Raw genomic sequence first — 27,338 nt, forward strand, 5'->3', positions numbered from 1 at the left:
ATAGCCCAGCTACAAGGTGTAGAACCATCTGCTGCTGGAAAAGGCCCCTGCTGTGTCCTAGAAAGGGAAAGTGCCAGCAGACTCAGGGCATCCCAAGTCTTACAGATTTGTGTTACTCATCAGTGGCTGGGGCAATGCAAAAAGTTAACCACATTCTGTAATCCCTGCAGTTACTCTTGATTTTCTGCACCTGCAAAAAGATGGGCAGGAATTCCCATTCTTGGGCTGGATACGTATGTCAGGGTAAATTTACATTGTTAAACTGAAATCATGGAAACCGCACTGATCTCTAGGAGCTTAAAGTCTCTTCCCACATTTCACACCTCCAGAAAAGTATCTTTATTTTTGATTTCTCAATTTTGTATGCGTGGAGACTGTAAACATTTTTTTTTTCAGATCTTCTTTTTAGAAAGATCAAATTATTTTCTTCAGTATTTTGTGCATTTAAATAGAAAATTACTATTTACCTAGAAGCTTTCTTGCAAGATGGAAGCAATCTGGTTTAATTTCCACAAGTTTAACACAGTGCTCTCAACTTCTGAACTGTATATGCATATACAGAAATGTGAAAATTACACTAGTATCTGTATTCTTGAAGTCTTACTGCTTTCCTTTTTCATTACTGAATAAAACAGGCTACAAATCTGGGATGCTGTAGTTAATTATGGGAAAGTGGTATCAGACTTCCTCCATCTTAACTGCATTTAAAATGTCAGTAACTATTTTAGGTGCAATAGCCTAAAAGCCTAGCCTGGCTCATAAACCCAGAAGATGTATGAAAACGTGCTTTTGCATTCCCCTGAAAAGTAGTTTTTACAACTCTGTATTTGCAAGGAGTTCACAAAACTAGCAATGCCATTTATTTTTCAAATTAATTGTCCATAGCCTGTAGAATAATTCAAACAGGTGCTAATTAGGTGTACAGAAAGGCCACTGAGGACAATTTATATATCCCCCTGCAAGAGAAAAAAACCTGTATAAATATTAATTGCTTATATTATACAACTAATTATTTTTAAGATGGCACTAAATTAACTGCAAATATTAGAATTACAAAGTACTGAGTAATTTACTAAAGATTAATTGAAATGATTAAGTGCAAACAGAATAATTTTGCACTTTCTACATGGAAAAACAAGAGACCAACGTGGTTGTTAGTGGGTATTTAATGAAGCACTTCAAGCACATTGAGAGAGCACCAGTGGCCTCTCCTTGATGTGCTCTTCTCCTGGAAGGGTATTACAGGATTTCCATGGGAGCAAATCCTGGTAGTGTTGGTAATGAGCAGAATGCCTAAACCAGAATGTCTATTCGGTAATGACCAGAATGCCTAATGAGCAGAATGTCTATTTTAAGGACAGTGACATGGAGTGACACAAAAAATTTTCATCATGCTCTGTCCAGCAGCCTCTTCTCAAAGCTGCAGCAGCTGCAGCTGCTTCCCGAGCAAGGGCTGGAGCAGCTGCACGAGCACTTGGAATGCATCCCTTGCAACTGGCAAAAGGACATCCACTGCAGGCAAGGTATTGGAAATATCACTGTGCAGCAATAGTTTAAATTCCCTTTGCTGAATGCAGTAGCAGCTTCCTGCATGCAGGCTTCCTGCTGTGTGTGAAGGTACCTGGAGAAGGGAGAGGGACTCACAAATTGTTCTAGTCCATGGGTGATTTCCTTCCAAAGAGTACTCTCCATGTTAAATGCAGGATCTTTTTCTGAATTTATTCTCTGTTTATTACAATCTCTCACCCAGCATTTATTTTTTATAGCTTAATATTTAATACAATTCAAATGGAGAGAGTGACAATAGAACACAGAAAAGAATTCAGTATTTAGAATAATTCTAGACTTCTGTGGCAATGGGAGGAAGATAAACTTGTGTTCTTTTTGACTAACACATGTCAGAGCAGTAATGACATTGACTGGAAGATGTTTCACTTTTCAGTGATACTTATGCCATATGTCATTGCAAGAAGCACAGAGAGCAGCAAAATGCAATGAATGAAAAGAAATGCTTTGTACTTATGGCCAGTTTTAACATTAAGCCCTTACAATGTGCAAGATAGGGAATGTCTCCTACAGAGCTAAACCTGACCACGTGAGGAGACATGAGGAAAGCATGTATATCAACTGATTTCCCTTTAAAATGGGCAGACTGCTTATCAATTTTCAATAAAAAGCTGGAATCCCTCTGACACCATGCTAGCTAGGAAATTTTGGCTGCAAACTTTGTTTAATGTGAAGAGTTCCATTCAGGAATGTAGGAACTTTCTGGATTTTGTGTCCTACTCAGTATCTCACTTCAATGTGTGTTTCAGCTCCTTTCACTTGAATAGACCTTGCTTAAACCTAATAATGTGCAATACTGAATATCTCAGCAAATATGGGCAAAAAAGCTTGACTAATATTAAAATCAAGTCTGTACACAACATCCATTAGGACAACATGAAGAAGACTCATAGAGAATGAGAGAGTTAAATTTAAATTTTCTCTGTATGTTGCAGTCTTGGTATCAAAAGGGAATGGGGCCATTTTAAACAGAGATCTGATTGAAGAGATCAGAGAGATGTGAATCTCACAGCCAGATACCCACATACACAGCCTCTGAAGTCAGTGCAGCTGGACAGTATTATTTGTGTGCCCTTATCAAGCTCTGACAGACATTTTTACCTCAAAAGGTTCATTACTGAGAGATCAGAATCACAGTTCCTTATGCAATAACGAAGCTGCACTAGAAGGGAGGGCACAGCACTGGCAATGTGCAAGCCAGAAACAAGTGAGAGAGGCCAGACTGTGTAAAGCATCTAAACTGCAAAAAAAGAGTCCAATTCCTAGCAGGTGGCTGTGAAGTTGTCTGAAAGTGCAGTCTCTTGATTCTCTGCTGCTCTTTGCCTGGCCAGTCTCCAAGAGATGATTTGGAGAGGTGTAAAAGCTGCTTGAAATGAGCTGAGCACACTGGGCTCAGGGCTCAGAGCAGCCAGCTGGAGCTGCCATGCCCTGCACCCTGCAGCCACCCACGCCTCTGCCCACCCCTGCTCACCCTCCCCTGGTGCTGCCACAGCCAGCAAGGGGACTGGGGACACACAGACCTGAGCCTCTCACAGAGCCTGGAGAGCACTGGAACACTGAGAACTGACACTGTGCCCATGGCAGCTCTGTCTGATTTGGTAAAAAGCCTGCATCACTCCCAACAGAAAACTGTACATTGATTTTACTCACAAATGCATGACAGCAATTACTTTCCAATGCTGGCATTAACAAATGTGGGCACAACAAAATATTTAAAGAAAGTCATAGCAAAACAATAAACAATCAGAAAGTAGTGGCTAAATACAATTCATAACTGTTAGGCATGGCTACAGCAATGCTCTTAGACTGGTGCCTTATTTTACACTGAGATTACATAGACAAGTCCAAAAGTATTTTGAATTTTGACCTTTGTAATTACATCATAATTACAGTGTCCTGGGTAACAAACTAAGACTTTGTAAAGCAGATGTCTAATTACTCTGAAAATGAATGCTTCCTTTATCTGACACAGCCAGTGGTTTTACCTTTACAGGTATAGATGGTTTGTCTGATGGAAAACACTCGTTTGTAAAAATGTAAATGCAACTGATCCTGAGAGGAAAAAAATATCATAAACCACCAGTAAAAATAAACTGCACTGACCTCTAAAATGGCACAATTTTTGATGCTCATTGTGAACAGATTTCACGCTGGTTTGACCAGTTCTCTTCTTACAATGTAGAAGTGTTTTTGCATGAAATGATTTAATTGATGTACAGCCCTCTTCCCTCATTCTGCAGCAAGTTTTGTCTATCAAAACATTGGTTGAGTCCAATGAAATGAGGTGATTCTATCTCACCCCACGACCTGAACTTGTGTTTTGTTACAGGAACTTTTAAAGGGTTGTCTTACTTGAGAGATGAATACAAATATTCGCCAACCAATCCCCAAATCCAAACCCTTGATTTTTCAGAGGTTTCTGTTTAGCAAAATGATGACATTTAGCAATAACAAATATCTCCCTGGGTGAATTCTTGCATACTTGCCTCCTGTGGGGTTTCTGCAGCTCCCTGTGCTGCAGCTGAACATGCGGCTGGCGAAAACATCGCCGCTAAAATCTTTTCCAGAGCAGAGCTCAGAAACACACCTGGCTCTGGCTGATCAGGTTCCCTCTCCGCAGGTGAGAAAAATCTGAAAACTCCCAACTGCACAGCTGACATCTGGCAGGACTGGAGCCCAGCCCTGAAACCTCATCCATAGGAATCCTGATGGTCACTCTCAGTGCCTGAATGATGACTGAGCACTGTAAGTGTGACAACTCTAAATCAGCAGTCAGGCTGACAAGCACCAGGCAGGGATTGCTCCAGTGAATTCAGAGTGCTTGGAGGGGCAGGGGGTGAGTGTGAGCACCAAGGGCACATTTCTGTTTGTGCACACTGAGCTCCTGTCTGACTCAGCCATCACAGGGCAGGATTCTCTAAGAGTGCCAGGCATTACAGAGTCGTTCCAGTGCACAGATGATGGGACCTGCACAGGTAAAACAGCACTTTTCCAAAGGGCACCCAAAATGAATACAAGAAGCAGCATTTTTAATTATGGTTCCATAGATTGGTGCAGCTCACAAACCCTGGAAAACACATGACAGCCATTTAAATACTTGTGGGAAAACTGATTTTCACTGATAGGACTGGGAAGCACTCCTTAGGGATATTAATATCCTTACCGTTGTGAAAAATCAGAGTTAAAATACAAAATACTTGATGTTAATGCAAGTAACTTCTCCATTTAATTTCCTTGTTTCAACATTAAAATTGAATTATCTTTTAGAATATTAATAAAATTTAATAATAAAAATTTAGCTGCTGCCATTTTAGAGACACTGCTTTTGTAGCTGGGTGCATCCATGATTCGGATCATACCTTTATGTTGTAAATATGATCTAGGAACCAAATCTGGAAATGAAACTAAAGCCCCACTTGGCAAACACAATTAGACATATTCACTGATACTGTCTGGAAAGGTGCAAGTGTAGTGAGCCTTTGTTCACTTATTGTCTGCTTGTTTTCTACCATTGTCACCTCCTGTGTGGTGGCACCCAGCAGTAGTCCTGGCCCATGGCCCCTTCTGTGAGCCAGGCTTCTGTAACCAAAGTTGCCAATAAAATGCCTGGAGCTGGTTAGTGAGACACAGGGCTCTTCTCTTGAGTAATCTCAGTGACTGGGTAAGTATCAAAGAGATGTTTTACAAAAACCAAAGGCAAGTGTTTTACATTAAATCTTACAAAACTGTACATAAGAATAGTCTACAACATGAAAATGGCCATTAAAGAGTTGTAATAGTTATGAAATGTAGTAAATATAACAATTCTAATGTTTCATATATTTATCATATTAATCACTGTATACATACAGTTGTGTTTGTATACATATATTCAATGGCACTGTAAACAGTTGTTGGAAAACACACATTAACTCTTAACCCATTAGAAGTTATTATAGTACTTTTTCATCCAAAAAGTTAAAATGCATCAATGTATCATTGACTTAAAAAAAATAGCCTTGTAATATAATGCACATTTGACATATTCTAGGGTAGCAATCAAGATGAAGCATAACAGAGAATGTTCTAGATTTCAGAATGTTTTACATTTACACCTAACGTGATACAAAATTTTAAACATTAAATGTAATTAAATAATACACAGTTTATGAAACAGTTGATTTCAGAGTTCCATTACGCACAAGATCTAGTTAGTGTCTAATGGGAGTTCCCAATAATTTATATTTCTGGGACCTTTATGAAAAACTTAAGCTGGTTTCTATGTAACATCTCATAGGTAAAGTAAGTTTGAACTGAATTATCTTTTTTTTTTTTTGTTTCTTTCTTTTTTTCTTTTTTTTCTGTACAGAGCTGCATTTAGGTGGATAAAACATTATTATGTTTATTTATGTTTCCCTTTGCTGGACATTCATCCAATAAGCCTTGAGCATATGCTTAAGTATCTGGTAATGACATTTTGTGGGGCAGGGAAACTCACTATCTATGTCTCTCAGTAAACAAAGTGGTTCTATTTTTTCCACAGTTAAGGCAACTATACTGATATATTAGACACACCATATGTTTTTATGTTGCTTCCTACAATCTAAACAATAAGAGTGAAGAGAAGTTTCAAACATGCTTTGATCTTCTTGACCACTCAGGAATTGCATCAAGCTGGTAGAGAGCACTTCACCCTCCATGGGAGCAACCTGGTACCTGGCTGGTGGGAGGGGTCCCTGCCATGGCAGGGGCTGGGGCTTGATAACCTTTAGGGTCCATCCCGACCCCATAACATTCTGTCATTCTGTGAACTGCTTGTTAGCTGCTCACTTACAAAAACAAAGTATGGATTGCCTTGAATTTGAAGACTGACCATTCATATAACTTACCAGAAAAATTAGACAAATAAACAACGGCCAGTCAGATTCTAGCAAACAAAATTGATAAAAACAGTAACACACACATACACAATTTCTGGGTTTTCAGTTATTTCTACCCCATAACTTAAGCTATGCAGACCCTTGTGATCATCCTCGCTGTACCTTGGCTGGGCTTTGCCAACAGCTATCTTCAGCCATTGAAAGTGATGACACTTGGTATCTGCCAACTCCAGCATTTCACTCCTTATTTCCCCTAACAAATCACATCAACTAGAGAGCCATTTCCATTTGTTTCCAGTCGGGTAAGGCTGCAGGTATCAGTGACAGTGAGCAGGAGCGCAGCAGGGCAGTGCAGCTACAGGGGACAGTGCCACAGAGCTGCCAGGGCTGCCAGGACAGCAAGGGGGGCACTCAGGGCTGGGCTGCTCCCAGTGCCAGTCACACTGTGCTTGGAGGATGACTTGACAGTGCTTGTGCTGGTTGTGGTGTCAATCTTTTTCACGGTTGGTTTTGGTTCATTTCTGTTCTCTGCATGGGTTTTCTTGTCCTTGAGTACATCTGAAAACATGAAAGTGAACATGAGATTAATCACACATCTTTTAAATGGTGCGTGAACATATTTAAGTGTTGCTGGAACTTGGTGTACACTCACTGTGAATAACTGAAACATGGATGGAGACTGATGGGGCCCTCGCACTCATGTTTTAGCTCGACTCAGTGTGGCTCCTGTGTCCTCAGCACCCTCTGTTGTGCTCCACAAGTCTCCTCTGCCTGCCTGGTGGCTGCTCACAGACACAGCCTGAGCAGAGTAACAGCTGTTCTGCATTGCAGTGGCTGGGCTCAGAACCTCATTTCTCTCATAAAGCATCTTCAGTTTCACCTGGGCTGGGAACTAGCTCATGCTTTAAAATGTGCAGTTAGGATTGAGTGGATTCATCACAGTGAAACCCGCTCCAGGCTGGTGGGCGCTACAGGAGACTGGATATTGACTTAACAGAACCCCAGAATGGTCTGGGTTGGAAGGGACCTTAAAGACCTTAAAGATTAGCTCATTCCACCCCCTGCCATGGCAGGGACACCCTGCACTAACCCAGCCTGGTCTGGGATACTTCCAGGGATGGGGCATCCACAGCTTCTCTGGGCACCCTGTGCCAGGGCCTCAGCACCCTCTGAGTACTGAACTTCTCCTGGTATCCAACCTAAATCTCTCCTCTTTTAATTTAAAATCACTGCCCCTCGTCCTTTTCACTGTCTGCCTGTGCAAAGGGTCACTCTCCTCCCTCTTTTTTTAAGTATCCTTTAAGCACTGGAAGGCTTCTCCCTCCAGATGCATTTTGAGGCAATGCCATGTATTCTTATATAAAGAATTGGATTCAGAAGAAAGGAGTAGCCCTTTATGGCAAAAACATGGATTTGTTTTTTTTATAGGGAGAAAATAATAAATCTTCAGTTATGAAGACATTTCCAAGCCATTTGCAAATATTACTGAGACCATATTGCCCTTAAACCCTCTCATTGGCATTGTGGAGAAAAAGCAAACAAACAAACCCAAAGACTATTTCATCTGCTGAAGGGATGATGATTTTATAGTCAGTCTGTAAAAGCATACCTGAGTGCTCAGAAAGAACTAATGCCTACCTGGGAGAATTTATAATTAACAATAAATGTTCAGGTCCAAGTCTAAAGGATTTGTGTTACTAATGAATGCAGTGCACATACAAAAGAAAGCAAAAGGCATGGATTTGTAATGCAGATGAAACAGCAGTCCAATCTTAAAATGAAAACTCTGAATCACAGAAGCAAGTTCCTGGCAGAAACTGGAAAGATGGAAAGTATTCCAGAAATGTAAATGCAATCTGAGATCATTGTCTGCATGTCAGTAGTTCTGAACAACCATCAATAAATTCACTTGATACTAAAAATGAGCTATTGTATTGGGAAAGCACACATTGTTCTTTTGCCAGAATAAACTGTGAAAGAAATGCAATGAATCCCTCCATTTTACCATAATATCAACATTAATCCCAGAGGAATGTGAGAGTCCTACACCTGACTCAAGAGGGACTGCAGGGAAGGGACAGCAGCTGGCAAGGCACACTTTGGGAAAAGGGTATTGTGACATTGTGCCTGAAATTCCTTATGGCAAAGTGCAGGCAGGGCTCCTCTGTGATTGCAACCTGCAGTGGAGCTCACAGAAAGGAGGGGGAGAGAAAGCATGCTCCAAGTGTTTAGAAAATATCAGTATTCTGAGGACATTTGAAGAAAAATGGACAACCTTCAGACTGTCATTAAAGTAAATTAAGAATAAATCATGGAAATAGGTGTGTTCTGACACTGCCTCGAGTCCTTTCCATCACTGTCACTCTCCTTTGCAGCTGCACTAAAGGCACTATTTCTCTGCTGCCTCTTATATCATCCCAGCCTGCTGACTTCAGCTCTCTGGGGCCAGCTGATTAAATTAAGCCCTCACTCAGGTAAATCCATTCCCCTCTTTCAGCTGGCCATGTCCAGCATTGTAACTTGATTGGCGTCTATAAATCGGGCAGACTGAAATGTATTAATTCGTTTATTTTCTTACTATTGACTTTAACAAAAATCTAGGCTAAGATTTAATGCTATCAGAGAGACTGTTGGTTTTTAAAAGCTTTCCTCTCAGTCACTGCTTAATGCACTACATAACAAGCATTAAATAATACATTAGAAAATTCTGCCTCTATCCTTTCCAGGGGAAGGGCTCCATTCTGAATTCTCTCTCTGTCTTCACAGCAGAGGATCTTCCGATGCTATTCATGGCCAATTCTAATTTGGGATCTAATTGTGCAAAATTGGCATTTTATTTATAATGCCTTATTTTCTCCTTTCTTAAAAATAAATAAAAATAGCTTAACTTTCAATTCAGTTCAAAATCTTTTTCAATCCTCTATTTGGTTTTTAAGGCACAAATTTCAGCAGTATAAAGATTTCCCATTTTATTCCAGTTTCCTCAGAGTTCCTGTTGCTTACTCACTCCACGATTTTGGCTGAGAGACTCTGAGTTAAATGAGTTTTTCCCCTTAAATCTTTTCCTCTGAGTCAGAGATGGTTATGCTCAGTCTACTACTGACATTCAAAAGGCAAAAAAGTACTGATCATGCTAGGAAAGAAAAAAATGTTAGTGTGAAGACTAGCACAGAAATGAAACTTCAGTCTCAACAGAGCAAACCCCAGATGTTCAGCACCCATGAATTCAGCCCCCAGACTATGACTTCATGAAACCAACTCACCAAACCCCACAGCTTTGGGTTGTTCTCCTGTTTACCTTCTGAGTTTTAAAGGCTTTATGGTTGCCCACTAGAAGCTTTCTCCATTGCTAGAAAGTTCCTTCCACCATCAGTCCCTCTGTGTGTGTGAAACGGAGTGGCTGACCCCTCTGCAGGCTCCAGCTCCCCTCAGCCTGACAGGGGATGGCCTTTGGAGCCTGGCACAGGGAAATTGTTCTGTGCTGTTTATTGTCACTGCACCATGGTGCTGATCCAGCCTCTGCAGTGGTGGCTGTGCTGTTCCCTCACCCAGCTCTCAGTGAGGATATTCAAATCCTGCCAAAGAGGGTGCTTAGTGAAGGCAGCTGAGTGCCCAAGCAGCCTTTCTGGGCAGCCCTTTGGGACTCCTGCCCAGGCCAGGGTCTGCTGGGGTCACTGGAGATGGCTCACGGCTCCTCCAGCCCTGTGATTACAGCTCAGCTAGTCCAGGGGATTGAGTCCACCTCCTCAGCTGAACTCTCATCTCTGTTAACTCTGCTGAACTCACACCTTGACAATATAAACAAAACACAGAATGAAAATGGCTTGACCTTGCTGTTGAGTGTTCAGGATTACCTTCAGCTCCGAGCTGTAACCACAGATTGCTGCCCAGGAATGCCCGTGCTGCTCTGACAGCGCCGAGCTACTCATAAATACCTCTGTGGATCAATACTGTTCCTCAGAGAGACCAGCTCAGGATGGCAGGAGAACCAAAACTGCCACTGACAGCTAATTTAGGAACAGGAAACCTCCCTTACAATGAGGGCTGATTATGTTTTTCAAATACATTCAGTGAGTACACCTGAATCGAAGGCAGTGAAGATTCTGGGGCAAGAAAATGCCATTATAATATTTCATCAGACAGAAGTTCAAGTCATACTGACACCAAGCTGTCAGCTCCCCCTTCCTAGGCCAAATCATTTTCAGTTTGCTGCTGCTAGGGATTATCAAAGCCATAACTATTTACTGGTGTTCTTGCATGCTATTGCTCTCTAGTGAGTGATATCATCAGGGTCTGCTTTAATCTGTTCATTTTTCCTACTGTCCTGCCAAGGGATGAACAAGTTCAGCTACTTAACAGAAACCTCCTTCCATTTTTGTCCTTCTCTTGATCTGATTTGAGCTCAGCCCTTTCTCTGTGATGGTAAATGATGACCTCTGCTCGTCAGGCACTGCACTCGTGACTGCCAACAGCCTGTGTGCTTCTGAGGCTGCACATCCTCTCACCAGGCAGGGCTACAGCCCTGAGAGGGGAGGCAGAATAAAAACAAACAGAGAGAGATTTGCCAGAGCAGCCCTGTAAATGTTAATTACAGCAGCCTGGCTTCCAATGGAGTGGGGCACTGACAGCAGAGAATCCATGCTCATCAATCCACCGTGGGGATTCTGGACACGTTTCCATCAGTTTAACCTGGAGCTGCTGGAGGGAACCTTCAACCCAGCTATTTGGGGAGACAAAAGAAGCAGAGGTTGTTTATTTCTGCTCTCCCCACGTTGATTACATCAAGTCAGACCATATCCAGACTCTTCTTTTCTTGTCCATTTCTTTCTGGACTTTCACGCAAACACTGTGCTTTGAAAAGCCAGACTGTCAGCATCTATGATAGCAAATTAATGCCTTGGTCTTGAATGGCTCATCGTGGGTGCAGTGACACCATAATACAGCTCTGAAGGGAACTGGTCAGCACCTGCAGTTACTCTCCACGTTGGAGCTCAGTTGCTTGATAAATTTCCCCTCGATCACAGGCTTGGGTTTGGCTGACAGCTTCATAAGAAATTAAAGCTAGGTGCAACTTGGTGGAACAGGCTCTTAAATTACAGTAGATGCTGCAGTGTTATTATTAGCTTTTTATCACCTCGGGTAGCAAAAGCTAAAATTACTTTTACATATTCAAAGGAAGAAGCTCTGAAATTGCAAAACAATGCTGTCGCCATAAAATGTACCAACAATTTCCAAATAATCCATTATCTTGACATTAAGACCAGCAGTAATTATTTCCAGTTACAGCTGCAGCAGACAAATGGAAACAGGAATGTTGTGGAAATGGGAATGTGAGAACTCCTAAAGTATGAGAACTCGTGATGCAATTCTCCAGATTCTGGAGTCTGTTATTTTGGTCTGTATAATGCCAGGCAGTAAAAGGTGGGTGTAATGTTTGATTTGTGCAGCCAGAAGAAGGGAGCAATGAACAGCTCTGTGTGTACTGTTCCACCATTTTCTATTTCAGCCTGAGAACGTGGCGTCCAGAGAAGCCTTTTCCCCACATACCTTTTAATGGAAACCTGGTGTTAGGAGGAAAAAAGAAGTCTTTAATCAGAAAAAGGAAGAACTCCAGGAGTTTTAAGTGCACAGACCACTCTCCCCACTGAATTTCTGAGTGGCATTTGGTTCAGGCCAGCCATTCCAGAAGACCTGTGGGATAACACTATGGGGACAAGCTGATGTGTCCCAGTTATATTCTGAGATCTTTCCATTTCTCTCTTTAAGAACATTTTCTTTTTTAAAAGAATGAGAGGATAATCATAAATTGGGACCAGATTATCTATTTCCACGTTTCAGTTCTATATTGAGCTCGATGTGATCTTTGGCAGATTGCCATTCCCTGTGGACCAGTGAGAGAGTTACTTTACTTCCTGCACGTTTTGCACATTCTGGATGCAAATTCTGCTGTCTGAGAGCCGTACCCACTCTCTGAAAGAAATCACACTGGCTGGAACTTTCAGGAACTAATTCAAATGCAATAAAGAAAAGGCAGGAACAGCCATGAGACACTTAGAGATGTCAGGTGCCTGGAAGCCACACTTACATGAAATGGCAGCTCCTTCCCCTTCTCCCAAGCACTTTTTAGTCCATACACATCTGAGTGCAATGTACAGAGAGAGCAGGACATTATCTCAGCTGTCCTGCTCCAAGGAAACCTGTCCCTGTATGTGTTTGGCTTCTAAAACCATGGCCATAGCAAACCCTGCAGGATTTTCAGGAGCACAATACACCTGTATTAGTTCTGGGTTTAAAAGTAAACCTGCACGTAGAACTGCTCCCGCCATGGTAAATGTCAAGCAGGAACAATCCATCTTTTCCTTGGGAAGAAATTATTCAACCTAACAAACCTCTTGTGATTCAACACTACTTCCATTAATCAATCAGTCATTTGCAAGAAAAGGTTTTGTCATGTTGTTTATATTAATATGGGACTTACTCAAACGCAGACAAGCTGAAAATATAAGCTTAAAACATGCCAAACATATTTTACATTTCCTGGAAACATCTGTTTTCAGTCTAGTCCTAGGCACATGTTTGTGGTCGCATGTTTATGCTTGTTTAGTTTGCCAGATACCTCGTATGTAGTGTAGCACAGCTGACATGATATCCTGAAACACAGCATGGAAGTATCTGTAAAACATGATGTTCCCAGTAAATCTGTGCAACATTTGTTGTAACTTTCTCGTAATAAAAGAAACAACTCAAAAGCCCTGTGACAGCCTTCTGCCTGCACTGTATGGTGCAATTAATTAGCAAAGTTTGGGAATTGTGTACATGCCTGAGTGGTGCTATCAGGGAGATTGAGAGCGATCCTGATTCACATGTCCAAACTCCCATTAAACTTAATGGCAGTTTGGGGGGGATGCAGGAATGCAGGGCTGACCTTTATGGGTAGAGATGAATGTGAGCTCCAGACTTCAAAGATCAGGTGCCCCTGCCAGTCTGGAGTGTGCAAGTGATCAGCACGCCAAGTGCTGAAGGCATCTGCTAAATATCACGCCACAGCTCAAAGCTGTAATTAAGAAAAATATAAACTGGCTCGAGGAAGAAAAATATTAGTAATAATTGAAAATGCTTTAGCTCTTGCTTTTGTCCTGATGATCTCATTAGTTTTGGTTACAGAAACAGTTCTCACACTGCCTGACGTGGGGCATGCTTTGTTTGTGCTCTCCTTCTACCCACATCTTTCCCAGTTAACTTTTATTGCTCAATACAAAGGTCAAATCGAAGGCTTAATTAAATTGTATGTGGGGAAACTATAAACTTATTTTGGAAGGGAGTACAAAAATATTTAAAGCCATCCCAACTCCTCTCCCCCAGACACTCCTTAATTTCTTGTGAAGAAAAGGAGCATGTGTTATTGGCACTCTTTCCCTTAAGGAGAAACTGCATCTTTTCTGGCTTCAAAATTTACATTTCATGAATATCCCACCTTTTCATAACCTGCTAATTGTATTTGCAATTGACATTTGTAATGAGGATTTTAATTTAGCTCTGCTGCTATAAACACAGAGAGCTCCATTTTGTAACAGGCCTGGATATGATCTTATACTTCAGCAGTGTAAGTTCAACTTACAGCCAGGATTGGAAGTTCCCTTAAACTCTGCTTAACTTTAAACAGAACTTGGAGCACCAAGATAAATACTATCACCCACCTGCCTAAGTTAGGCATGCCTCTCAGGTCTAGGTCTGAAAAGTAATTCTGAAAACTCTACCTAAGCAGCATTTACAGTTTCTTCATGCCATGAGAAGACAACCACATAGCTCCAGAGTCAGGTCAGGTCTGAGCTACAACCTGTGTGCAGCAGGGCCAATCCCGAGGAATTTCAGCTTTCCCTGTGCCAGGCTGCTGCCCCAGCTGTGTTCATGCCCCAGTGAGGTTCTCAAGGCTCCCAGCCAGCTGCTGCCCAGCCCTGGGGGCAGAAGGATTCTCTGGACCCTTCTCCATCTCCAACAGCCCTCCATGGTTCGTGTTGGTGCAGCTGGCTGCACGCAGAGCCCTGGGAGCTGTGCTGGAGGTGGGGATGCTCTGCAGGTCTGCTCTCCTCAGCCAGACCCTGCCGGCCTGTGAGTGCAGGGGGGCAGAGAGGAACCTGCCAGGCAGATCAGACAGATGGCACCAGGGCTCAGAGCCTTCCTGAGAGTGGTTTACAAGGGCTGCTTGCACCCAGGTCTCTCCTGCACCGCCCACTCAGAGCAGCTGTGCAGGGAGGGACATCTCAGCCTGAAGCAGGCTCTGCCCGGATACCTGGGCCTGTCCTGGAAGCAAACTGGCCCAAAATACACTGGAAAGAGCTAATCAATTAACTAACAGGGTGTCAGCCAAGAGAGCAGTGACAATGGGAGCTGCTCTGTGCCCTGCATGAGAGGTGTTCATCCCAAGGGGATGGCAGTGATGGGCAGGAGCATGGACTGCTCTCTGCTCATTTTGGCATGAGCAGATCCCATATCCCCAAGGAGTGAGCAGGAGAAAATCAGCCCCTGCAGAGCTCCCCTCCCACCAAGGGCAGGGACTCAGGGCAGAGCCCTTTGAGCTCAGCAGGGAGAGTTCAACACAGGCACTGCAGGCAGCTCAGCAAACCCCAGTGAGTGGCCACAACTCACAGCAGCTCCAGCACGGCAGCACAGGAGAACAATCACAAGCATCCCTAAAGGATATCTGAAAGGGTCTTTTCACCCTGCAAGCAGGCTGCTCTCATCATTCCTCATCCATTAAAAGCCAGTCAAATTCCTCCACTTATTCCCATTGCTCCCTGAGAAACTTGGGCAGATACAATTCCTCCTTTAAGATTCTGAAGCCACCACATGACAACAGAGAGGGTTTAAAATGCTTCCTGTACTTCTGTCATTTTTGAGCAGCCACAGAACCTTATACTAAAGATCTCTTAAAGAGGTTCAAATAGGATATAATAATAATAATTAATGTTTAATTACAGAATAAACATTGAAATCACCTCAATCTACACAGCATCTGATTGCTTTTTATCTAGATGATAAAAAGGATTAGTTGTAATGCCAAACAATACTTCCAGTCCTTATATCAATCAGTAGGAATTTTTATTTAATTGAATCTTTCCAGTATTTCATTTCACTCAGAACTGAAATCAAAAGAAACTGTGGCAAGATATTATCCTGGATTAATCATCTGAGCCTGAACATGAGGAGCAGTACAGAAAAACATCCTGGCATTAGGCTTGCTTCAGCTCTGCTATGGGGAGCTTTAATTAGTCTTTTCTCCTGCTCTAGACTGGCAACTCTTCAGCCCTGCACATCCTCTATTTCACATTGCAGGTTTATCCAGGCAGCCCAGCTCCATCAGAGCTGACAGTTATTGACAAGGGAGGATGATTAGAGCCATCACTCTGCTGAGGAGCTGCAGCAGCAAGAACATGTTTCATGTGAAAATACCAAAGGGCTTAAAAGCATTATCTTATTAGTAGCATGCAGTGAAACTGATGAACCCTTATCACAGTCAGCAGGATGATGAATACCCAAATCAACACAAACGGAAAGGAGATATACAACCAGAGTAAAAAATAAATTTTTCTAATAGAAACTCTTACAAAACGAAGCCCCATCCATTAGGGTATGCATAAGGCTATGTTCTGTCAGTGTTCAGGCTGTGGGGCAAATTAAAGGAAGGAAATTCTTGTTTGGAGCTGGCAATGACCCCTTTCCCTGCTCTGTTTTTGTCAGGATGTGAACTGCTCCCTCAATTCTCACGGAGTCACCTACAGCAAAAGCACCAGACTGAGCTGAACGAGTCTGCCAACACTGGTACATAACAGACTGAGGGCTACAAATCATCCCCTTTTTTGGGTAACAACAACGCTCAACTTCACCTGGGCCAGGGTTCTCTCACTTGGCCAAAAGGAAAAAACATTTCTGCCATTATCCCTCATGGGCTGAACCTTCCTCGAGGCACTGTCTCCATCATGAGAATGCTTAAAAACACCATTCTGAGAGGGACAAATCCCGCACTGGAACCCAAAGGTCTGCTTCCCTCTGCACTGATGGGCTCAAGCCCGACTGCCCAGGTGACACCAGTGACAAAGGTCCTGCTGCAGGCACCTGTGATCCAGGGATCATGGCAAGGTCCTGCTGCAGGCACCTGTGCAGGGATCCAGGGGATTGTGCCCGTGTTCACAGGGGTCTTTGGATGAGGGAAGAGACGAGGATCTGACTCCATGTTTCAGAAGGCTTGATTTATTATTTTATCATATATATATTATAACTATACTAAAAGAATAGAAGGAAAAGCTTCATCTCAGAATGCCAGCTAAGCTAAGAATAGAATAGAAAGGAATGATAACAACAGGCAGCTGCCTCGGACTCTGAGATAGCTCGGCCTTGATTGACCATTAATTATAAACATCCAAGATGGGCCAATCAAAACTCCACCTGATGCATTCCACAGCAGCAGATAATCATTGTTTACATTTTGTTTCTGAGGCCTCTCAGCTTCTCAGAAGGGAAAAAGAATCCTAAGAAAGGATTTTCACAAAAAGATGCCTATGACAGGGGATCATGCCAAGGTGCTGGTGAGAAACAGAGCTTGTTTTCAAGGACAAGGAAGCTGGAGAGCATGCAAGCATCAGGGTGTGGCTGGAGGTGTGTGGAGAGCAGTGGGGACCTCAGATCAGGGAATTCAGTGGGCTTTGATGAACATGAAGGACAATCTTTGCTGTGTTCATGCACAGAACTGGCAGGAACACACAGAGAACACTTTTCAGGTGCCTGAGCAGGCTTCACCTCTGTGTGCTTCAGGCCAGCCAAGGAAGCTTTGACAGGCCCTCAGCCTCTCTGAGATGTATCAGTTATAGATTTTCTATATATATATATTTTCAGTTATATGTTTTCTATATATATTTTCTTCACTGCCACTTCTTCCTGTCACAGGAGCTCCAACAAAGGGAAAACCCCACTGGAAGTTCACGAGAGCTGACACCGTGTGCTGCAAAGGATCTGTTGGCACTGCTCTGGTCTGTTATGCAAATACACATCAGTGGACTTGGTACAACATAAATTATGTAAATATCCAGGTAGAGACTCTTCAAAATGCAGATTACTTGCCTCATGTTTGGAGACAATAATTAAGATCTCTGATGTGAATTAAGATCTCTGGGATTGCTGTGCAAGCTGGGCCAGCCTGTGGATGTCTAGGCCTAGCACACCTCATTTCACATGCAGATTCCATCTTGGTAAGAAGAAATTTGCACTCAAAGTTGACTGTGTCATAATCTACTTCAGCCACCTATCACTGACACCACAGGTTATAAGAGATCCTTGAATTTACAGCTGCAGAGGGGCTCCGTAAGATCCCAACTGGAATTTTGGTATACACTCGTTCAGGATTTCGTAGGGTTGTCCTTTTCAATTAAGAATTTGAATTTTACTTCGTGGATGTCTATGCCAGACATACAGCTCAGCAGAGTGGTGGTGTAACCCCAGCAGGAAGCTGAGTGCCACACAGCTGCTGGATCTGTCCTTTGTCACCTTCTCCGAGGGCAGGAGAATAAAAATAAATCTAAAACAGTAAACCTTACAATAGCTGTAATGAAGAGAGGAGAGAGGAATAAAACCCAAGAGAAGTCAGTGATGCCCTGCTGGCCATGCCCAGCCTGTCCCCAAGCAGTGAGCAGTGCCTCCTGGCCAGCTCCTCCCAGTCTGGGCACTGGGAATGTGGGATGGAATCTCCCTTTGCCAGCTCAGCTCAGCTCAGGTGTCCTGGTCCTGCTCCCTCTGCACCCCTCACTGGCAGGGCATGGGAAGCAGAAGGCCTTGACTCAGGGTAAGCTCTGCTTAACAACATCAAAACATCAGTGTCTTATCAATATCATTCTCATCCTGAATTCAAAGCACACCACTGTACTAAGATGAAAATTAACCCTATCCCGTCTGAAAACTGGATAAAGGCCTTTTTTTTTTACCTCAGAGAACACAAAACATCTTAGATTGGGCTCAGTAGGCCCATTCCTGTTATCTGACATCCTACAAAAATCTAGGCCAAGTAATATATCCTTTGCTGGAAAAGAAAAACATCACAGACTGGCTACTTGGGTAAAGAATTTGGAGCAACTAGGTTTTCAGGAATAGTAAACTGAGCTTCTGTTGGACTTCATTAAATTCTTATTTAACTTGAGTTGAGATCAGTGAAATTAACCTTTATACCTCAACTGTGTTCTTCCTGCTTGAAGCAGCTGAATCAAAGCAGCTTACCCAAGGCATCCTTCTGCTTTATGACTTCAAAGAGCATTTATTCAGAGACAGCATGTGAGGATCACATAACTGGAGCCAGATGATAGAGAAATCACTGCAAACTGAGGTAGGCAGGAAAAATACCTAATTTAAAGATAGATTAGAGATCTGAAACAAAGGCTCATAAAGACTGGTGTGTTACAAAGCAGAGGTAACAACGTCCCAGCCCGGCAGAGACAGTGCAAGGTGAATGGAAGAGCCTTTCTAACCCCTGCTGCTGAGAAGTGCTCCCTGAGCCACACACTGTAAAAAGAAAAGGAGCTCAGAAGATGATTTGCAGCCATGCATTTTTCTGTACTGGCCCGTGTGGGCTCCTCAGGACATGGGCAGTAATTTCTGTGCACCTACAGCAGCCAAGGTTGTGATCTTGACTGGGGCACTCGTGCACTACTGTCAAATCAAAAATAGGAAGACATAAACAATGGTAATTAAAGGGCAGCAAAGAACAACGGTGGACATTTTAACATTCAATTAAACCCCAACATTTACTGGTATCCAGAACAGTTACCAAGTTACCAGCCATCCATAAGGCTGCAATCAAAGCCTAAACTAGAAACCCCAGAGATCTACAGCCCTCTAGTTACAGATTTATATCAGAACCACTCAGAATAATTAGAAGGGATAGAACTGATCATTTCACTGAATCTTCTCCAACTGAGCACGAGTGTATCCAAGTCTGGGATGTGCACTGAGACATCCCCCTATCCCTGACCTGGCACACTCAAGCACTGCAGGCTCCTGACATCTCCAAAGCTGAGAGCAAGTCAAGGAAACAGAAACACTCCTGTGATGTGTCACCAGCCACAAGAACGCCTCAGTCCACCATGGATATTCCACAGAGCAGAAGGTATTGTGAGATGAGACCTTGCAACACTCAGAGCATTTATTTCTAGCTCTGCAGTGGGAGAAGGCAAGAGAAGATATGATCTTGTATCTGTTTCTCTGCAACAAATTGTTGCACCTCACTGAATATCAAAAGGCAGTTTAGTTCTGGCATTGATAGTAAATGAAAAAAATTGCTGTGGAGTGACAGTGGTCACGCAGCTCTGTGCACCTTTAATGGAACTAATAACACAGTTCCCTTGTAAAATACCAAGCCTTGTTTGTGCAAGGATTACTGCAGTAACATCCCTTAGGAGCAAAACAATTCCTTGGCCATGGGCTGATGCACAATCTCTTCCCCATGCCACATTCCCACCAGCTTCCATTAAAAAATTAGAAGCAAATTGCTTGAATTGTGAGTTACAAGCCTTCCATCAATGTGTGTTTGAAAGTGGAGAAATGCCTGGAGAAATGCTGGGAGAAATGCCTGGAGTTTGCTCTGCACTTTACTCTCACTATCCAGTTACACAGGTAACAAACAGGTTTTGCTTAAAACTGACACCTTTCAGAGAGAAATAATTTTACCAAGCTGTCTCCAATTAGTGTGGCAGAGCATGGGCAGGCAGGGAAGTGGTGGCCCCACACAGCTCAGTCAGGTGTCCCCCGTCTGTTCAGCCAGGCAGGAAAAGGAGAGGCAGAGCATGGTGGGATGGGGCACATGGTGACAAACAGGAGAGCAAAGCCTCCAGTTGCACTGGCAGTAGTGGCATGGATGTGAAGGGCCACAGGAAAGGCCCATCACCAGTGAAAGGGAGACCAGGAGAAATGTGAAAAATGGTTCAGGGTGACAGAGGACCCTCAAAAACTGAGGTATTAAATGCTTTCTCTGGCCTGGCTTTGCTAACAAGGTGATTGCTCAGGTTCCCATGGCTCAGCCTGGGGAGGAGCAGATCCCAGGGCAGAGGAAAATCAAATTAGGGACTGTGTGTTGGCAGCGGTATGAGGAGCAGCTGCTGCCTATGGGGTGCTGTGAAAGCCCTCTTGGTGAAGGTTTTAAACCCAGATGAGGCACACAGGGATGGGTTTGTCACAGCTGACTCTGGCCTGGGACACTAATCCATCCTAGAGAAGCTTCTCCATCACTGTTTTCAATCTTCCAACGATCCACTCATTTTGCTTAATCTACTCCACGCGAAAAGCAAACGAAAACAAAGTATTCAATCAGTTGGTGACTGAATTTGTAACTATCTATAAAAACCAAGGGTGAACATCTTGTAAAAAGAATATACACTGGCAGCTCTTGCTGATGAAGTGCTATCGATAGGCATTAAAGCTGCAAATGGCAAGGTGTTGGCAAAGTGAGAGGAATTGCTGCAGAAAGTAAAAAGCCAATCTGTATGATGAACAGAGTGTACATAAAGTACAGCAAATTACCAGACACACAGCCCTGGGAGTACAGAGGCATGGGAGCTGATTAAGAAGTCCTTGTGAAGAAATCTTGAAGGCTGGCCAGTTCCCCCTCAGTCTCTGGCAGGCGCTGCAGCCGCTCAGCAGTGAAAAGAGCACTGTGTGCGATGTGAGCCCAGCACTTGTGGATTACGGGGAGATGATGGATGGGCCATACCACAGCAAATGGCTGCTTGGAGCTGCCACCCCTTGCAGAACAATCCTGCTTTTCAAAGGCTCGGTGCTCTTGGCTGGGGGCCAGAGCGGGAGGCTGGAGAGGCGCAGGGCTCTGTGTGAGGAACCCGCCGGGCGCGTGGCGGATGTGCCGGGCGTCACCTCAGCCCTGTCACAGACACCTTCTATGGAAATCCTTCCCTTGGGATTTTTCCTCCTGAGAAGCTGGGAGGCCTCAGGAACAAAATGTAAACAATGGTTATCTGCTGCTGTGGAATGCAACAGGTGCATCTGGGATTGGCCTCATGTGGTTGTTTCTAATTAATGGCAAATCACAGTCAGCTGGCTCAGACTCTCTGCCCGAGACACAAACCTTTGTTATTCATTCTTTCCTTTCTATTCTTAGCCAGCCTTCTGAGAAAACCTTTCCTTCTATTCTTTTAGTATAGTTTTAATGTAATATATATCATAAAATAATAAATCAAGCCTTCTGAAACATGGAGTCAGATCCTTGTTTCTTCCCTCATCCTCAGACCCCTGTGAACGTGGTCACACAACCCAGGGACACTGGAGCTGCTGGGCAGGGCTTGCTGAGCACCTCACCCTGTGCATTGTAACCTGAGAGGGAGATGATGGTCATAAATCCTCAGAAGCCCAACAGCTGCTGATCTTCTCTAAACCCAGGAGCCTGATTTTTATTTATTTTTTCACTTCCTGGGTTTTCTCAAGACATTCCTTCTTCCTATTTCCTTCTAATTAAATACAATGGAGCCTTGCTATTTAACCTGCTAACTAGAGGAAAAAAATTAACGACTTTCTGATCATTTTAAGAGCCATCAAATTGTTTAGACTGGAGAAGACCTTTAACATCATGAAGTCCAAGCTCTAACCCAGCACTGCCAAGTCCAACACTAAACCCTGTCCCTAAGCACTGGGGCAGGAACTTGGACTAGATGACCTTTAACAAAGGTCCCTTCCAACCCAAGCTATTCTATGATGTTATGAAAATATGAATTATTTGAGTACTGTTAATAATGGCTTGTGCCAAAAAAAAAATTAACTGGACTGAATTTGTTGTAACTGAAAGATGAGCTTGGCTTAGAGTCACAAAAGGACTGAAGACTATTCTCTGCTTTACCAGCTCTCCAGGAAAACCTCAAGGCAGCAAAATCACAAACACAACTAAATTTAGTCTGATTTACCTGTCTATTTGAAAATTACCAGTGCTTTAATTCTTCCAGTTTCTGAGACAGTCTGCTTTAAATGAATGCTGAGTAGGCAAAGGTAGCCTGGTAAAAAATTCATACCTGTCTTGTTGCTTACCTATTGAAAAGGAAAGACTCCCCCCAAATTACAAACATAACTGCTTTAATTGGGGATTGTGGGTTCAGCAGCAATGGAAATAATAAAGCATGCATGAGATTATGATTGTTGAACTTTCATCAGCTTACTTCATCATTCTACAGCCAAAAATAATCGGAAATAGGCAAATGCTATTCCAAGGGCATGTCTCAGTGATTTGTCTTGTTTTCAGACCCACCAAGGACCTGCAGCTCCCATTAGAACCAAGACCTTGAAATGCATCTGCAGGAAAATGCCCCTGTGGAGCTGTGGCAGGGCCAGGGAGCGGAGCTGAGCAGGTTTCAGTGCTGGGCATCCCCACAGCAGAGCAGCAGCAACCCTTCCACGAGTGTCCCGCGCCTCTCTGACGGGGCACACGCAGCAATAAACCTGCACCACTTGTTCCAGGGGGCTCAGCACAGCCCATCCCACACAGGATCCAGCACAGGGTAACAGCAGCACGTGGGGCAGGTGGAAATAGCAACACTTCTGCTCTTCCTTGTGGGGTGCAGGAAAAACGGGATTGTGGAAGAGTGTGGGGATGGCAGTGGCATGGGAGGGAAGGTACAGCTGTTTTCTGCACCCTGAGTTGTGTTTTTGCTTTCAAAACTGGAGCTTGCACATGCAGCTGGGGGGGCTCCTCCACTCTTTACATCCTCCTCCATCACATCTGCCAGCCTGCCCAGCCCTGCCCAGCACTGTGTGTGTACCAGGAGGGCTGGGTTTGTCCTGGCAGGGCTCCGAGCCACAAAGGTCAAATATTTACAGGTATAATACTTTGTCCTGGCAGGGCTCTGAGCCACAAAGGTCAAACATTTACAGGTATAATACACTTCTGACTCAGGTGTTATCGTACCCTTATGTAGCCTTTAAAACCACTAAATTAAACCCCTGTTTTTCTCAACAGCTCTGAAGCTGTGCTGCAAGTGTATTATGTGACTTCTGAAGGAACTGCCTGTAAAATGTGACAGAAAATGAATGCAACTAAACCCAAACAAACCCCTGGCTCACTCCCAGAAACACCACATCTTTTACATCCTGGAATTCTTCAGTAGTTAAAGTCATACTTCAGCTGAATTTCCACTGTTTAGGTAAAATTTATGATGCAACAGCCAAGTAATTCATATTCTTGTTTGTTATGAGGTTTCTAAATTCTGCTTTACTACAGATGTCAGCCACTATACTATATTCTATCATTTGCCAGTGAAAGCTTTTCTTTGGAGTGAAGACATTCAGATGAATCACGTTTTCTTTGCATCTTTTTTAAATGAAAGGTTTCCTTGTCTCTGTAATTCCCACTCCCCATCCTCCAGCTTCTGCTGCTCTCACTCTACAGAGACAGACTGAGATATTTATTCCCTTACTTAACAATGAATAGTACAACATATCAGTGAAGGCCTTTCTGAAATCAATGAGACTTTTTATGGAGTGTGCCACTACTCATTGTGAGCAGGAGTGTTTCAGTTTGGCCTGAAGAAAGCCCCAAGATGACACAAGCTGGGATGAATGGAGTTACTCAGCACCACAGTACACGTGTCAGAGAGACCTGGGCAGATGGAAAACCATTCCAGCAGCTGCCAAGGGCCCTGACCCCCTGCAGCAGGTAACAAGAGACCCTGGCAGTTCTTAAATCAAAGCATGACTGTCTTGACAGTAATTTCAGAATAGTCAATGGAAGAAGGAACTTTTTGCATTCCTAAAAAGTCTTTAGTTCAAGTCTTAACAGATATTACAAACAGCAAGTATGGCAGCACTCCTGGGAGGTATCACTCCCATTTTTCAGATGAAATAACAGACATGAAGAGGCTAAAATGATCCAGGTGGTGTCACAGCAGAAACCTGCAATGGCCTTCAGAGTCAGCACTGTACTTCCATCTTCAGTCCAGAAACCAGTGCAGCCAAATGTCACTTCATTCCAAATGTGGTCATTTACTAAAAGCTAATTTACTGTGTGTGCAAATCAAAATCAAACTGTAGGTGGTGATACACTGGCTTTCCAGCCTGTAGCTCACATGCAGCTCGTGGTTCTTGGCCCACAATAATCTGATGAGGGATTGGATTGTCTTTGTTCTGTTTGTACAGTCTGATCTCACACCAGAGCTCCAGGATCATTCATTTATTGTAATTAGCTAGGGTGTACCATAACTGAATGCCTGTCCTTGCTAAAAACAGGATGGGCATCAAAAATAAAAAATGTGGAGTGAAGAATAAACAGTAATAATCAGATGTGATGACAGAAGTACACAACAGCTGCTGCTCTTGTGAGGTGCTGGGAAGTCCAAGCTGGAAGTATCAAAGCAGAGTTACAGTGGAGAAAGCTGGCAGCAAACAGACATGAAACAGTGCAAGATGAACCAGCCTTCCCCAAATGATGCAGCCTGTGGCCAGTTTCACATGTGATGTGATACAGGTTATCACGTGTGATACACTGAAGGTCCAGTAAGTTCAGTGTTTCTCTGTGTGGGTGTGTGATTTGGAGTTTTTTTAATACTCCCTACAGTGCAAATGAATGGTACCATGTCCTGAAGCACAATTTGATAGACTACAAACATCCATTTAATTCAGACATTCTCAGCACCTGTGAGGAGTTACAAAGCCATCCAACCTACCTCTAAAAAATAAAGGTATCCAATGACAACATCTGCCTCAGCATCTGGAGATCCCCACGCAGCACACACATCAAACCTTGCTTGCACAGGCTGAGACAGGCAGGAGTTTGCTTTTTATCTCACCTGCTCTGCTGTTACATTGTTATCCTGGAAATACACTGAATGGTTATGTAGAGAGAACTTCATGCCTGACCAAGTACACAATGCAATTAACATTTTAAAGCCACTCTGTACATGTCCAATCTTCCTGCTGTCTTCATCTTTGGCCCTGTTCCTGTGGTGACCAATATTTATTTGCCTGTGTCTCAGTTTGAGACACTTGCCCCAAGTTTCTGGGAGGAAATGAAGATTCTTTCCTCAGGTATCTCTAAGCAATTTGCTTTTTCCTCTGACATTTCTGGCTTTCTGCACATCCTGATTGCTTCCCCCAGTCAAAGTGCTGTTTCTCCTGTTTGCTTCAAGTGTTTTTGGGTTCCCTGTGTGCTGAAGGGAGCAGCACAAGTTCTCTGGCAGGGAGGGCACAGCTGGCACTGGCACTGTCACACCTGTGCAGGAACAGAGCTCAGCCTTTTTCTGGGCTGGGATCTGTGCAGGGAGCTCTGCTGGAGGGCAAAGCTGTCCTGGCACAAAGGGACATTGCAATAGGACACGAAATGAATGACAAGCACATGCTGAAATGTCCAAAGTAAAAAGTTTATTTCGAAACTCCAATATTTATAGCCTTTGAAAAGTGACCATGGACTGGAGGATGAAATTGCCACCTCTCCAGCCACACTGGTCAAACCAACAGCCCATCAAATTTCTCCTCCTCCAGAAAGGCATGCAAAACAATCATTATTTATATGAAAAGTGCATGAGAAACTCCATTACAAAAATGTAAACATAGAAGGCTTAGAAGAACTTAGAAGAACAGGGTGACAAAGGGATCTTCACGGACTGCAGGCATGTAAAACCTTTACACCTGCCTTGCCTCAGAACAGGAGAGAACACTGATTAATGCACAAAAATATTGAGTGTCACCTGTTCTAAAAGACCAAAGATGGTTAGGCTTGAGAGGGAGCAGCCCCAAAGCTCCCATCCATATCCCCTCTCTGGAAGGGAAGGGAATGGCCTTGCCCATACTCACACCCCACAGCCACAGGCTCCTTCAGGCACCAATCAGCACTGGAAGGGAAAGAATTCATTTGTACACGCAGAAATGCAGCATTAGGAATGTGCAGGAGCACGCAGAGCAGTCATCTCAATTTTACTTGTTTATGTACCTCTTGTAAAAATAATCACTTATGGTCATTACAAAGCAGCTCCAGTGTAAATCAAATGAACAAAGCAGGGCATTGCTGCTGCCTGCTTTGCTCAGGTTTGTTTGGCAGCTGGGTCTGTCAGCCCTGGCAGAGCCCAGGTGGGGATGAAGGGATGGTGGGTGCCACACTGATGCTGAGTACACAGTGAGGGGTTTCTCCTCCCTCTCTGAGCAGGAGGCACAGTGGGGCTGCTCCTGTGATGCCTTTTATATTTTTCATAGATTTGTAATCCTGCAATTCTTTGGTGTGTAACTCTAAAGCTCCATAGCCTGTCAGCTGCTGTTCTCCCATTGTATTCTGATACAACAATTCCTCTCCAGGCGTGGGAATCAAGGACACCCCACAGCCTCAGGCCCCAGAAAGTACCAACAAAAGTGAATTGGGGCAGCAAACTGGGGGTAAATGACTTCATTACCCGAAGCTGCAATTGGAAAATTAACCCCTGATATGCAAATAGACCAAAATTATATCTGTCTGAAAAACTGGTACCCATTGTCCATCTTGAGGAGGCTTCATCTGCCCTTTATGAAGGCCCTTCATTACATACATCTGCTTTAACACTTTCCATTTTGTCTGGCCTCTGTTTCTAGGTAAGCCCAAAATAGGCAGCAGTTTTGTGCTTCTTTGCACTCTGAAAGCAAAGGAATTACAGAACTTGATGTGATACCAACCCCATCCCTTGATAATCCTCTCATTATTCTCTCCTAGGTGACTTCATTCAGTGACAAAGTGGCAAAGCAAAGAGAGAGGAAAACGTGGGGAGCAATGCCTAAATCAAAAGAAAGGCTCCATGGAAAAATCTTCCCCTTGAGACTTCAGGCATCTCAAAATACGAATTACTTATTTTTACTGGAGAGCTGCCTGGAATAATCTGGGGAGAAATAAGGCCCTGTGACTTGCTCCAAGTTAAAAATATTGTT

The 27,338-nt window shown here is 43.5% G+C and overlaps 1 protein-coding gene across 1 annotated transcript in view; it reads right to left on the minus strand.

The window, feature by feature from the left end:
- Positions 1-3,193: 3,193 nt before the first annotated feature.
- LOC134423508 (glypican-5-like) overlaps positions 3,194-27,338 on the minus strand; it is a 376,790-nt gene continuing 352,645 nt past the window's right edge. The window contains exon 9 of the mRNA XM_063166493.1: positions 3,194-6,983. Coding sequence (XP_063022563.1) covers positions 6,781-6,983 — 203 coding nt within the window. The 3' untranslated portion in view covers positions 3,194-6,780. The remainder of the gene's footprint in view (positions 6,984-27,338) is intronic.

This window comes from Melospiza melodia, chromosome 12, assembly GCF_035770615.1.
Source record: "Melospiza melodia melodia isolate bMelMel2 chromosome 12, bMelMel2.pri, whole genome shotgun sequence".
Taxonomy (NCBI): Eukaryota; Metazoa; Chordata; class Aves; order Passeriformes; family Passerellidae; genus Melospiza; species Melospiza melodia.